Below are 14,955 nucleotides of genomic sequence, written 5' to 3' on the forward strand. Positions count from 1 at the left end.
ACGCAGCAGAAGTTAGGATTAAGAAATAAAGACTATGAGTTTAAGCAAAACCCAGCAATACATGCATTAATTCAATTTACTTTTTCACCCAAATAAAAATTATTGTAGAATTCAAATAGCTCTTTGATGTTTTTGTTCAGTGTTTCCAAACCTTTGGACCTGGTAGTAGGAGTGTGTACCTATGTGCCCTTAGCAGGATCCCTCTGGGGTGGAGAGGGGTTGGGTCTGGGTCAGGCCTGACAACTATGCCAGGAATGTGTTGCAGTCCTAGAGATGTTCTTTTGGAAGAACAGAGGTTTAGTTTTATATCTCAGTTCCACTGAAGTAGGATGGCTACACCCATGTTACCCATAATGGGAACTGCTGACTCTCGACAACACTGGCACTCAAACTCCAGGTAGGGACAAAAATTGCATTTACTTTGGATATGTAGAAAGAAGCAGGCTGATGCAAAATGAATGCAGCAAATTTTAGAATTTTCAGCATCCCATATTTCATATTATGTATAATCTCAGACTTTGAGACCAGTTAGCACTATATCAGGTGTTTTTGATGGGTCTACCAAATATCCTAAGAACTGAAGTCATAGTCACTTGGGGGCACAGGAAACTCTATAATCACCACAAACAGCAGTTCAGAAGCCTGGATCATGTTATTTGACCTCCCAAAATTCTAATACCACAGAAGGTGCTTAGTCTTAGAGCTTTAGAATGATCCAATTAACTTGATATTTCAGGGAATCATTTGTAACTTTAGTTAAAAGTGTTGTTCTTCCCTTCATGAGAAACCATGTTACTTACCTTTAGACTTTGCCCACACCCTGCCCAGACTTACATTCTTCGCGTGCTCCACCAATTTTCCCTGGTCTTCCAGTTCCTTTTCTTTTTCTGTTTTCATCTTCTCCTTTAGTAGGGCTATGTTTTCCGTGAAGCTTTTCTCTCGAGCTTCCATTTTTTGCTGCGTTTCCCTCAGTGTCTGCCTTAGAAGCTCCTGATCCCTTTCCACTGCCTCTGTCTTGGCCTGCTCAGCTGTTCCACAGTGGTTTTACAGAGAGAAGAAAATAACAGCTATACCTAGCTGTACTCTTCAAAGGTAACAGACTAAAATGATTTTATAATGGCAGAGAGGAATCTCTGAATATTCTTACTAACAATATCAGCAAAACATGTTTCACAATATGATGGAAAGGCACTGATTGCCTGAGGGAGGAATTAAAACTCACCTGGTTATTTCTAGATTTAGCCAAGTTATTCTAATCCTTCTGTGGAAACACCTTGTTTCAAGAAGGACTTGCTCTCACACATTAAAGCGCACTGCAGAACGCCCTCCCCCTACCCGTCCCCCCCCCCACCCCCCAATCCACTGCCTCCATGGTCACAGCTCTGCCCTGTACCTGCTAGAGCCTTCTCCCCAGCACTGAGGGCCTTGTCAGCCTGCAGGATGGATTCCTTTGTTGCAGCCTGTGACTGCTTGAAGTTCTGGAGGACCTCCATTGCCTGCGGAAACAAAGAGCAAAGACTCTTCTTGCTGGGGAAGTCATTGTTCAATAAAACTGAAAAAACTGACCCTGTGAATTGGTCACCTTTCTTAGGATCCCACTATAGTTCCCTTCATTCCATGACCACAGTAAAAAATCCAATCACTTTAGTTAGAATAAAACCCTTTTTGGCAACCTCTTTCCCAGCTCTACAGTCCTGTCTTGTGGATGTCAGTCGCCACCCACCTCAGGTTCTAGACAACCAGGTTTATGTGCAGTTCTACAAACACTCCTCCTCAATTGTTCACAGTATTTGCACATCATTTTTCTTCTGACTGGATGCTCATCTACCCTTTCTTTTATTCAGGTAATACTTATTGATACTTCAACTTATAGCTTCTAACTCCTCTTCCAAGAAGCTGAGCTAAACTTCCTCCTGAGATTTGACTGGATGCCAGGTACACAGACCTGCCCTACCAGCTCTACCACTTGCTGGAGGTATGTTCTTAGGTAATTTATGAAGCTCTCAATGCATCTCATTTCTCAACTGTATGATGGGGATGACATTAGTATCTAAAGTCATCTACCTATTAAAAGAGTAACATGCTAATTGACCATACCTTTGTGACGCCCACCAGCCAATCAGGAGTGAGCATGCAAACTAACCCAACAAAGATGGCAGGTTAATTTGCATACACAGGCACCACCCCAGCTGCTCCGGGCCTCTGGGCAGCGTGGGAAGGCGGAAAGGTGGCTCTGGCCAGAGCAAAGACGCTGCCTGCAGCCAGGGGGAGGAAGGCCCATTCTTGCACGAATCTGCGTGCATCGGGCCTCTAGTACTATTCTGAAGATTGAATTGATAATCAAAACACAGCACCTAAGAATATACTTGGTTTAGGAAGTGTGTGCTCAATATATACTTGCCATCACCATCATCATTTTTATCACTATTAGTGTATACCTGTATGATAACCATTATCCCCCACATCAAATTGACTATTTATATTTCCTTTTAGGTAAGATCATAAGCTTCTTGAGAGTATTGTTTTTAAATTATGTATCTGTTATACACAGTGCAAAACTGGGCATGCACCGCCAGTTTTGAACAGCTTTATTGATTTGACCATACCAACAGTCGAAAGGCATGCACCGCCAGAGCTTTCCCTCCAGTAGTCGCTTATATTCCCTTTCAAAAGGAATATGCATGCCTTTCACATTGTTTCCTAAATGAAAGGCATGTTCTCTTTTATATACATTCCTGACAATAAATATTATATATGGGAATTATTTCTTGTTTATTTGAGTATTTATCTAATTGTGGATATAAAAGATAAAGATGTACAGATATCACCATGCTTTGCTCTCTCTTCACAAATGGTCCTGTGATCTTAGATTTTCAAAAGGATACACAAAAACTCTGTGATCTCCTCTGCTGGTCTTCCCCCCTCTTTTTATTCCTCACCTTCACTCCTTTCCTGGGCACCTGGGTATAGGACTCTTCAAGCTTGTCTATTGCTTCTAAGTAGAGCCTGTATCCATTAGGCACAGAGAAAGTTCCTCTTGAAATACTTTCCATCAAGGTTTCTGAAAGCTGCTTAAGCTGAGCCTGGCAATATTTTCCAGATACATCTTCATTCTGTAGCAAGAAACCTTCCTTCTTTTTCTCTATGATGCCCTGCCAGGGAATATTGAGAAGTACAAAGGAAAGAGGCTCTTAGAAGAGAAGACCCAACTGTGATCATCTTGGAAGAAAAAGGTTGTCTGGAGCATGGAATCATAGAGCAGCATCAAGAAGCTCATTTTAGTCACAGCTTAGACCAATTCGTTGTGTGATCTGTGGAAAGTTCCTCAATTCTCTTGGGTTCAGGCTCAACATTTGTGAAATGATGGAACTGGTAGACAGGAAATTCAGGGTTCATTTATTTTTTAAATTGAGATATATTTGAGATATCACATTATATTAGTTTCAGATGTACAACATAATGATTTGATGTTTGTATACATTGCAAAATGATCACCTCAATGTCTAGTTATTATCTGTCACCTTATGTAGTAACAAAACTTGTTTTTCTTTTCATGAGTTTTAAGTTAGACTCTGTTAGCAAATTCCAAATATGCAATCCAGTATTATCAATGGTTCCTTTATCAGTCATAGTATTAACAGAGGTCCATCCATCAACAATGAGCAATGGAAAGTTCAATATGACTGGAAGTAGACTTTCCTCTGCAAATTTGGATTGCTATAAGTAAAAATATATACACATTAAATAATGAAGTAAGTGGTCACTGAACAGAGTTTTGAACTCCTCATGAATTATTTCAATGAGGTTTTAATTGTGCAAAATTATAGGAACAGTAATTTTTTTGTTATACTTGAAAAATTACAATCCTGCCCTAACCGTTTGGCTGAGTGGATAGAGCATCGGCCTGCATACTCAAGGGTCCCAGGTTTGATTCCGGTCAAGGGCATATACCTTGGTTGCAGGCACATCTCCAGTAGGGTGTGTGCAGGAGGCAGCTGATTGATGTTTCTCTCTCATTGATGTTTCTAACTCTCTATCCCTCTCCCTTCCTCTACTGTAAAAAATCAATAAAATATATTTTACAAAAAGAAAAATTACAATCCTGTTGGTTTTCTTCTTATGAAGTGAGAGGTTTTCTTTTCTCCTTTGTTTGTTTGTTTTTGTTTCTTTGTTTGTTTTGTTAATCGTCACCCAAGGATATTTTCCCATTGATTTTTTTTTTTAATCGAGTGGAAGGAGGGGCAAGAGACAGAGAGAAACATCAATGTGAGAGAGATACATCAATTGGGAATCAAACCTGGGACCCTTCAGTCTATGGACCAATGCTCTATCCACTGAGCCAAACTGACTAGGGCAGAGGTTCTCAACCTGCGGGTCGAGACCCCTTTGGGGGTTGAACGACCCTTTCACAGGAGTCGCCTAAGATATCTGCACGTCAGATGTTTATATTATGATTCATAATAGTAATAAAATTACAGTGATAAAGTAGCAATGAAAATAATTTTATGGTTGGGTGTCAGCACAACATGGGGAACTGTATTAAAGGGTCACTGCATTAGGAAGGTTGAGAACCACTGGACTAGGGTGTGAAGTGATAGTTTTGTAACTCACAGGATGGTCAATGATAGACTCAAAGAGAAGGTGAAGGTGTTTATTTAGGGCAGAATTATATTGTCATCAAGAGTTCTCTGACCTGGTGTCCATACATTATAGTCCCTAGGACTGAATATGCTGAATATTGATCCATGATTAGATTATTATATGGCACAGGTTGACATTAAGAAATGGAGATTAATCCAGTGTGCATACCTAAACACAGGAGGCCTTTAAAAGTACTTTTCTCTAGTTGTTAGCAGAGAGGTAGTCAAAGATATTAGAAACCAGACAAAGACAATGCACCATTGCTGCCTTGAAGATGGGGAGGAGTTCCCATGACCCTCCTTATGATATTATATTAGTTTCAGGTGTGCAACATTTCCATCTTGTTTTCAGCTTTTGGCACACAGAGCAGAGCATCCATACATCTTGTGATAGGAACTCAACTGAAGCATTGTGAACTAATAAATGTGTGTTTTTTGCAAACTGCTAATAAGCACACATTAATTTGTTTTGCCATAATAGAAATCAGGAAAAGAATGAATATTAATCTATAGACTACAGTCAATCACATGAATTTAAGTTCTTTTACAATGGGAAACACATGAACTATGGGTCAAAAAGGAAATGTCTAGGCATCAATCTAGAAGAACAGGAATTAGGAAGGATATATGCTAAGACATATTACCATAAGTTTCTTTTGGAACTTCCACTTGTCATCCTTGAAGGAGTGCTCCATTCAAATTGCAATGGTTTCCTTCTCACAGGCTGTGTGCAGGTCCAGCAGCTCCTGCAGGGTGTCTGTGGGGAAGCTCACTCTCTGGGCCATCTGCTCGCTGTAGTGGTCAGCTGCCTTCTGCACAGCCACGGAATTCTCGCGCTCAGCAAGAGTTATCACTGCAGTTTCCAAACAAGGCACTGCTCCACTGTTGATGGCATCCACATAGGCCTTTCCCAGAGTCCCCAGCCCTGAATGATACATGATATTCAGGAAATGGACAGGAAGTTCTCACTCATGCTTTACAAACTTTAGAGATCAGCATTCTAACAATAACAAAAACTTTAGTGAAATGAAAATTTTGGGTTCTCTTTTTCTTTTATTCACTATCTTTGTTCTTATCCTTCTCCTTGTCTCCTCCTCCTTTGTCTTCCAAAAATCCACTTCTTTATAATAACACTAGAGGCCCGGTGCATGAAATTCGTTCACGGAGGGGGGTTGTCCCTCAACCCAGCCTGCACCCTCTCCAATCTGGGACATCCCTCTCACAATCCAGGACTGCTGGCTCCCAACTGCTTGCCTGCCTGCCTTCCTGATTGCCCCTAACCGATTCTGCCTGCCAGCCTGATCACCCCCTAAACCACTCTGCTGCCAGCCTGTTTGCCCCCAACTTCCCTCCTCTGCCGGCCTGGTCACCCCTAACTGCCCTCTCCTGGAGGGTTGATCACCTCCAACTGCCCTCCCTTGCAGGCCAGGTGCCTCCCAACTGCCCTCTCCTGCTGGCCATCTTGTGGTGGCCATCTTGTGTCCACATGGGGGCAGGATCTTTGACCACATGGGGGCAGCTATATTGTGTGTTGCAGTGATGATCAATATGCATATTACTCTTTTATTAGATAGGATAGAGGCCTGGTGCATGGGTGGGGGCCAGATGGTTTGCCCTGAAGGGCATCCCGGATCAGGTGGGGGTTCCCTTGGGGTGTGGGGCGGCCTGAGCGAGGGACCTGTGGTGGTTTGCAAGCCGGCCACGCCCCCTGGCAACCCAAGCGGAGGCCCTGGTATCTGGAATTTATTTTCCTTCTAAAATTGAAACTTTGTAGCCTGGAGTGGAGCAAAGCCTGGGGTTCCCTCCGAGGCCTCGAGGCCGGCCGGCAGCCATTTGTGTTGGGGTTATAATTGAAACTTTGTTGCCTTAAGTGGTTGGGCCTGGCCAGGATGTGTGAAAAGTTTTACTTCCCCTGTTGCCGGCGGCAACCCTGGCCTGCTCTCTCAAGCTCCATTCTGCCAACATTTGTTTGAATTTGTTTACCTTCTATAATTGAAACTATGTAGCTTGAGTGGAGGTTTAGGCCTGGCTAGGGCAGGTGAAAAGCTTGGCTTCCTCTGTTACCTAGGAAACTTTGCTCTCTATGGCTGTAGCCATCTTGGTTTATGTTAATTTGCATACTCACTCTGATTGGATGATGGGTGTGGCTTGTGGGTGTGTCGGAGGTATGGTCAATTTGCATATTTGTCTATTATTAGAGAGGATCACTATGTCTCCTATACACTTTCCCTTGTATGGTTCTCACATTTATCACATGATAATATAAACTTAAAGATCTCAACCAATATGGTCAAGGTTTCCTAGATACATTTTCCAATTGAAATAAAATTAAAGAGAGTTTATTTTACAGGTCAATAGATAATTTGTGGGGGAAATTTTCCAATGAAAATTTATTTTTAAAAAAATCATTAAGAATTCCAGGAATCTCAGACCCATATTTTGTTTAATATTGGTATGTCTTCCCAGGTGGTATATCTGTGAATCTAGCCCTGCAAATAAGGCTATAGTTAACCTTTCTTCTCAAACTCTAATGAGCATTCAGAGCTTTATGTTCTGCTATATATTTTTTCTATCTGGTGTAAATTCTCAAAATATCTTGTGTATCCTCAACAAGACACACTCATTTCATTGGTCTTCTCATTATCAGATTCCTCTCTTTAACAGCAGCTTGTGCTTATGTCATTAGTGTATTAGTTTCATGAGACACAGTGGGCTTCAACAATCCCTCATATTTGGAAATTTTAATGAAAAAACATGCATGTCTATGTGTGGCATGAATCTCTGCTTTCCACATCACTTTAAGAAGGAAACAGAACTACTGACAAACCCTGAGTACAATCACACACAATGAACTGCAGAGAAACATGCTGTAACAAAGGAGACTCACGATTTCCAGTGACAATGATTCCCTCTCTGAGAGTCTTGGTTTTTGCAGCTGTGAAGATATAGTTACAGAAATTTTTGGATTGCTCCTGGAAACTGCACTCTAGTTGGTTTTCTGACACCCCATCCATATGTTGTAACAAGTTTTTGTCATTTGTAGGCCGGTCAAAGGTAAAGCACTTTCGCTTTGGAAAGAACTTCCTGATACACTCTCTAGGGATGTTGGCTTGCTGGATTTTGGGATCCTCCCCTGAAGAGAAGAAAAAAGAGCAGTGATTGGTGAGACAGTCTTCAGAAAAGAAGTTCATTTCCATGGTGCTTGCATATCTCCTATTTAATCATCAAAATCAACATAATGATAATCTTCCCAAAACATAGGTTACTGAGTGTGTGTGTGTGTGTGTGTGTGTGTGTGTGTGTGTCCAGAACCAGGAGTAAAAGCAACACTTCTGAGGAAGAAGAGGAAGCAGTTATCCCATCTGAAGAAACTTATGATTTTTTCTTATTCCTTCCATGATTTCCAATGGCTTGATTATTTATTAGATAGTTTTGAATGATAGGTTAATTCCCCAAATTGTCAGAAATACTTTTGATATTATAGTCCTCATGTCAGAAATACAATGTGGGTTCTAAAGTAAGACTCAAATATTTTCTGGTAGACATATGGAAATTTATGATATTGCTAGGAAAAATATGATGAGGAGGACAGACAATAATAAGAACAACATCTAAAAATCAGAGTAAAAAATACACACAACTGGGGTGGGACTTGAGTGGGGAGAGATTAACCAGGGAACTTATATGCATATATGTATAGCCCATGGACACAGACAATAGAGTGGTGAAGGCAATAGAGGGGTGGGTGTGGGGTGGAGGGGGACAATGGCAAAAACAAATAAAAATACAAACAAAAACAAACAGGACATCAACAACAAAGATTAGTAAAACTAAAGCAGGAATTCCTAACTTGGTATTGACAGATAAAATTATGTGATCCATAAACCCCATGATGTGTGCATATGAGAGAGAGAGAGAGAGAGAGAGAGAGAGACAGAGAGAGAGAGAGAGAGAAAGAATGAGTGTGCATTACAGATTTGGTTGGGGAAAATTTATATGGTTTTCAAGGGAATCTTTGATCACATAAATGTTCAGAAAACCTGCAATAAATGGATTTGAATGGGGAAAAATACAATATAAATGTGTTCAGAGACTTTTTAGCAGATAACATCGACAAGTAAGGTTAACCTAATATCACTTGGAGACTTCACCTCTTCTCTGTATCAGATTATATTGGACATGACAATGTCACACAGAGTAATTCTGGGCATATATCAGCCGTTCAATAAATGATTTTAGAATGAATAAATTATTAAATTAGCAAAAATGGACATGCTTCTAGGTACCACTCATTTTCCTCTCGGCTAAATGTATTCTGTATAATGAATGTGTTATATGAACACAATAATAGGCTATGGAATGAAGAGAATGATGTTATAACAGTGAGATAATGAAGGATTTCGCAGTCTTTCTGGAAGGATATGTTAAATTTTGGGGAAATATTTTATGTATATACATATGATGTAACTTTGCAGGGTATTAAAAGAGACTATATAAAATACATTTAAAAAAATGAAGTCATTTGATAACTTAGTGATTCTGTGTTAACCATCATCCATAGTGATGGGCATTTTTCAATAAATAGAAGCAGAGGAGCACTAAACTTAATCGGAAGCACAAGTATTTGAGCCTGAGGAAGTCTTAGCACTGGTTGCTATCCTCAAAATTTTTTCATGGTGTCAAATTTCCTAAAATCTTTGGTCTAATACTGGTTTCTCCTTTTCCTCAGCCAGCTTAAATCCTGGTCACTGGACTATTTTTAGTAATAATAACAATTGAAACCATACCCATCTGTCATACACACAACACCATTAGCACAGGCCTCAGTGCAATAAAAAATAAAGATTATATTGACCTTAAGGGCTGAATGGCAGGGCTCAGTTAATCTGACCTCCTACTGAACCCTCTACCACGCAGACCATCCTCTGGTACCTGGAACCAACTTCAGGGCATTCTCCAGGTACTCATCTTCACTGATGGTGCGTCCATCTAACTCCAGCTCCAGTGTGAAATCCCGTACAACCCAAACAAAGTCTGGAAAGAAACTTGCAAACTCGGCTGAGTCATCTCCTTCAGCAGAGATGTGAGAGGACTGCGTCCTGATTAGCTTTGTTAGTTCAGTCACATAGCTGGGATCTTAGCTAAGGCATGAAAAGTGCACCATGCCAAAATATCCAGATCTCACCCAGAAATCAGTTTTATTAATATTCCCATTCACCCTGTGTCCCTTTTTCCTCAATCATGAATATTGACACGAGGAAAAACAACAACAAAAGAGGCCCAGTTATTTTCCCATAGCCTCCATGACACCTGGTGGTTTGGTTCCTGGAAGGATACTGCAGCTGCTCCAGGGCCTGGTGGTTGATGCTGCTCATGCTGTTGTAGACAAACATGCTGCTCAGAAGCACGGCCAGGGCAAAGATCCATGAGTCATTTTTTGAGTCGCCCTAGAAAGTGCATTACAGCAGGGTATTGGGTATTTACTCTTCAATCACCCATTCAGATGTTCATTCACTATGTCAGCAATATTATAACTGAACAGTAGGGCAAAGAACATACACTGCGATGACAGTGCTAAATTTAAACCTCATTTTTGGGTTTTTACATTGACTCCTCTCAAGGTATGAGTTCTTTAGCAATTAAAAGAAGTGAATGACACTGTACATGTGTGTCAAATGTTAAAACAATTCCAAGAACATAGTCATGTGGAATGATAAGTGGGTAATGATTTATTTGACACTTTCTCTTGACCATGAGCTTATTGGTGACACAAATACTAGTCAATTAAATTCACTAACTTCTCATTGTGCATCTAAAAAATGCCTGATACTGCATTTAGTTCTATGGATATAAAGTTTCATAGGGCAATCTCTGACCTCCAGAGATGGCGTGCTGGAGGTTCAAATATACCTGGCAACATGTAAATGCATTCAAGGTGATCAACTCTGCCAGGAATGCAACCTAATGTTATAACATAAAGGACAAAGGGGGAATGCAAAACCCAGAAAACTTACTCTGTGATTTCAGGGAAATAAGGGATTATGTCTGAAGGATATACAATCCTATTAGGTTGAAAGTAGCTGGGCTTTAAAGAATGTGCAGAATGTGGAACTGTGCAAAGAAAGAGACCATGTAGATGGAAGGATCTAGAGAAGCCAATCAGAATAGTCAGAAAGCGTGTTCATACAAAGGTATAGCATGTTATTTTATTTGATTGAAGTATTGGCTATGTATGTGGTAGGAATAGATGATGAGGCTGAACATAACATTCAGAATAAATCATAACTGACTATGCAATAGAATTGGATACTGCTAAAAACACTAGAGTTCCAAGGACAATAAGTACTTTGGCTTCTATCAGATGACAATTAGTTATGCTTTGGCTCCTTTACAAATGTAACTAGCTAAAAAGAAAAAGGTTTATGTAAACTATAATCTGTTAGCAATCAGTAGACCATTTTGTGCTTACACTGAGGTCATTACTGAGTACTTTAAACTTGAACTATGCTAATAAGCCAATCAGAGAAAGACAAGTACCTCGTGATTTCATTCCTATGTGAAATCTAATGAACAAAATGAACTAACAATCAAAACAGAAACAGAATGCTTGGTCGGGGTGCTCAGTGGTTAAGCATTGACCTAGGAACCAATAGGTCACTGGTTTGAGTTCCAGTCAGGACACATGCCCGGGTTGTGGGCTCAATCCCCCAGTAGGGGTCATGCAGGAGGCAGCCAGTCTATGAAGTTTCTCTCTCATCCATGTTTCTTTCTCTCTATCCTTCTCCTTTCCTCTCTCTCTCTCTCTCTAAAACCCAATAAAATCATGTGTGTGTGTGTGTGTGTGTGTTGAGCGTTGAGCAAAAAAGAAAAAAAAAGAGACAATATAAAAATATAAAAATTGAGACAGATGCATAGATGGATTGCAGGCTGACGGGTGTGTGTGTGTGTGTGTGTGTGTGTGTGTGTGTGTTGAGCAAAAAACAAAAAAGAGAAATAACTCATGGACAGGGCAACAGTGTTGTGATTGCCAGCGGAGTGGGGTGAGAGAAATTGGAAGAGGGTATAGGGGGAATAAATGGTGATGGACAGACACTTGACTTTGAAGCGGTAAACTCACAATATAGTATACAGATAATGTGCTGTAGAATTGTGCACCTGAAACCTGCATAATTTTGATTATACAGTGTCACCCCAATAAATTCAATTAAAAATTAATATTAAAATTCAGTATTGAATTTCTCCCCCTCATCTTTTTGCAGTTTTTGAAGCCAAAGACCACTGTGCTACTAGCATTTTAGACTCTGGCTAATACAAATAAGGACACAAGATTGACTGCAAATAACACCACAAAGACAAAATACATTAAAATATCCCATTTATGTATATTTTTGGTGGGTCTAGCTCATGAATTTATAGAAGTCATGGAGGAATTCTTCTCTAAAGCCCAGACACTTGGGCTAAAACATTAATTAACGTGTATGGAGTAGCTGAAGTGTTTTTGGAAATTATTTAAATACTAGAGGCCCGGTGTATAAAATTCGTGCACTGAGGCAGGTGTCCCTCAGCTCAGCCTGTACCCTCTCTAATCTGGGACCCCTCGAGAGATGTCTGACTGCCCGTTTAGGCCTGATCCCAGTGGTCCTAAACAGGCAGTCGGACATCCCTCTCACAATCCAAGACTGCTGGCTCCAAACTGCTTGCCTGCCTGCCTTCTTGATTGCCCCTAACTGCTTCTTCCTGCCAGTCTGATCACCCCCTAACAACTCTGCTGCCAGCCTGATTGATTCTTAACTGCTCCCCTGCCATCCTGTTTGCCCCCAACTTCCCTCCTCTGCCGGCCCAATCACCCCTAACTGCCCTCCCCTGCAGGGTTGATCACCTCCAACTGCCCTCCCTTGCAGGCCTGGTGCCTCCCAACTGACCTCCCCTGCTGGCCATCTTGTGGTGGCCATCTTGTGTCCACATGGGGGCAAGATCTTTGACCACATGGGGGAAGCCATATTGTGTGTTGGAGTGATGGTCAATCTGCATATTATTCTTTTATTAGATAGGATAGAGGCCTGGTTCAGGGGTGGGGGCCAGCTGGATTGCCCTGAAGCGTGTCCCAGATCAGGATGGGGGTTCCCTTGGGTCGTGGGGTGGCCTGAGCAAGGTGCCTGTGGTGGTTTGCAGTCCAGCCACGTTCCCTGGTGACCCAAGCGGAGGCCCTGGTATCTGGAATTTATTTACCTTCTACAACTGAAACTTTGTAGCCTATAGCAGAGCCAAGCCTCGTGCTCGCTCCATGGCCAGCAGCCATTTCTGTTGGGGATTAATTCACCTTCTATAATTGAAACTTTGTAGCCTGGAGTGGAGGCCTAGGCCAGCCAGGGCAAGTAGAAAGCTTGGCTTCCTTCATTGCCAGGGGCAAACCTAGCCTGCTCTCTCCAGCTCCGTGGCTACCATCATTTCTGTTTGGATTTGTTTACCTTCTATAATTGAAACTTTGTAGCTTGAGTGGAGGCTTAGGCCTGCAAGGGCAGGCGGAAAGCTTGGCTTCCTCCGTTGCCTGGGAAACCTTGCTCTCTCTGGCTATAGCCATCTTGGTTGGGCTTATTTGCATATATGCTCCTGATTGGCTGGTGGGTGTGGCTTCTGGACGTGGCTGTTGGGTGTAACGGAGTTAGGGTCAATTTGCATATTACTCTCTTATTAGGTAGGACTAGAGGCCCAATGCATGAAGATTCATGCAAGAATAGACCTTCTTTCCCCTGGCTTCCGGCACCTGCTTCCCACTGGCACCCAGGACCCGGGCCAATTCACTCCAGATGCTCCTGCTACCCACCAGGACCCGGGCTACTTTGCTCTTGCCACTGCCAGGCACCCAGGACCCAGGTTGCTTTGCTCCAGCTGCTGCCAGCTATCTGGGACCGAGGCTGCTTTGCTCTGGCTGCTGCAACCACCCACTGGGGGTGTGCTCTAAGTTGTGCCTCAGATCCTCAGAGCAAGCCCTCACCCCTGGTGTGTGTCCTCTGGCGCTGGGGCAGCATGCAGTCCCCTCCAGCCCATCTGCACACACAGTTCCTCCTGATCAATTGTGATGCAGCCTCCTCCTGAGCTGGTCGCGATGCCCGGCTAATTTGCATATTACCACCATATATATATATAGAGAGAGAGATGTTATTCTACTGAAATGCCATTTTCATGTCTCCTACCTTCAAGCCTATCAATCACACACACTTTAACTGGTAGAGTACATTGATCTCATAATTATAGCTTCCTACTGGATATTTTTTGTATCCTGAAGGCTGGTTAAATATGTCATTCTTTGTATTTATGATACCCGGTGCTGATAACACTGCATATGTCTTATCTCTCAATGAGGTTCTGGGCCTTTTCCTCAATCATGCATATCTACAGTTGTTAACACAAAACCTTAGAATTTAGATGCCCAAAAAGTGTTTGTTATCTTGTACCTTTTAACCAACTATAAAAATCAGAACATCTATACCTAATAAGGAAAGTATTGAGTTTCCAAGAAAGTAAATTCATGAAAACAAAATTTAACCTCATTATTCTTAATTGGATCTGTAGTTTACAGAAATATTTTATAAAAGATGAATTGAGGTTGCAAATTAAACTATATATGAACTATCAAGAACAAATAAGACTCTTTGCCTTACCTTTTCCACATCACCCAGGCCCTCAGTGTCCAGAAGGACCAGAGTGTGGTCTGGCTTTGAGGGGTGGGGTATACACCACATCCAGATGCCCTTGGTTTCAGACCGCACTGTGGAGCCCAGACGGAAACCTGCAAAGGAAGAGGAGAATGTGCTATACAGAAACAGCAGATAGTCCAGGCTGCCCATAGGTTACATTGGTTAAAGTTATCAGAATGTGAGTGCCAGGCTGGGAGGAAGGTTGCTTTCATTTCAGCAAGGACAGCCTATCCAACCTTTATACTTCTCATAAACACTCTGTGCTCCCTATTCACTTCAAACTATCAATGGTTCAAGCTATGTCACATTTCAGAATTACTATAACCTCTATTGACCTTTATATTTTTTTCTGACACTGATGAGTTCCCTTGTTCTTCAGGTTCTGGTGGAGTTCTACCAGTGGGAGGCGCCAGCATGAGACTAGAGGTCAGGAATGTGTTCCTCTCACTTCCCCATGGTGAGCTTTGGTGTCCCAGTGCCTCTGTTCCTCTCAGTGGGTCACAGCCCTTTCATTTAGCTCCACCAAAAGTGCTGGTCTTTGCCACATTCCGGTTTTACTTTTTGCTTGGCTGTTCAGGCTATAGGAGTGACTATAATTCCCTGGCCATTGCTTTTGC

The 14,955-nt window shown here is 41.8% G+C and overlaps 1 protein-coding gene across 1 annotated transcript in view; it reads right to left on the minus strand.

Annotated features, from left to right (window-relative positions):
* The window catches only part of LOC103304272 (guanylate-binding protein 4-like), a 113,512-nt gene that overhangs the window by 94,891 nt on the left and 3,666 nt on the right, over nt 1-14,955 (minus strand). The window contains 8 exon segments of the mRNA XM_054721286.1: nt 835-1,028; nt 1,394-1,496; nt 2,940-3,152; nt 5,285-5,565; nt 7,528-7,773; nt 9,573-9,769; nt 9,978-10,087; nt 14,303-14,430. Of these exon segments, the coding sequence (XP_054577261.1) occupies nt 835-1,028; nt 1,394-1,496; nt 2,940-3,152; nt 5,285-5,565; nt 7,528-7,773; nt 9,573-9,769; nt 9,978-10,087; nt 14,303-14,430 (1,472 nt within the window).

Source organism: Eptesicus fuscus, chromosome 9 (genome assembly GCF_027574615.1).
Source record: "Eptesicus fuscus isolate TK198812 chromosome 9, DD_ASM_mEF_20220401, whole genome shotgun sequence".
Lineage (NCBI taxonomy): Eukaryota > Metazoa > Chordata > Mammalia > Chiroptera > Vespertilionidae > Eptesicus > Eptesicus fuscus.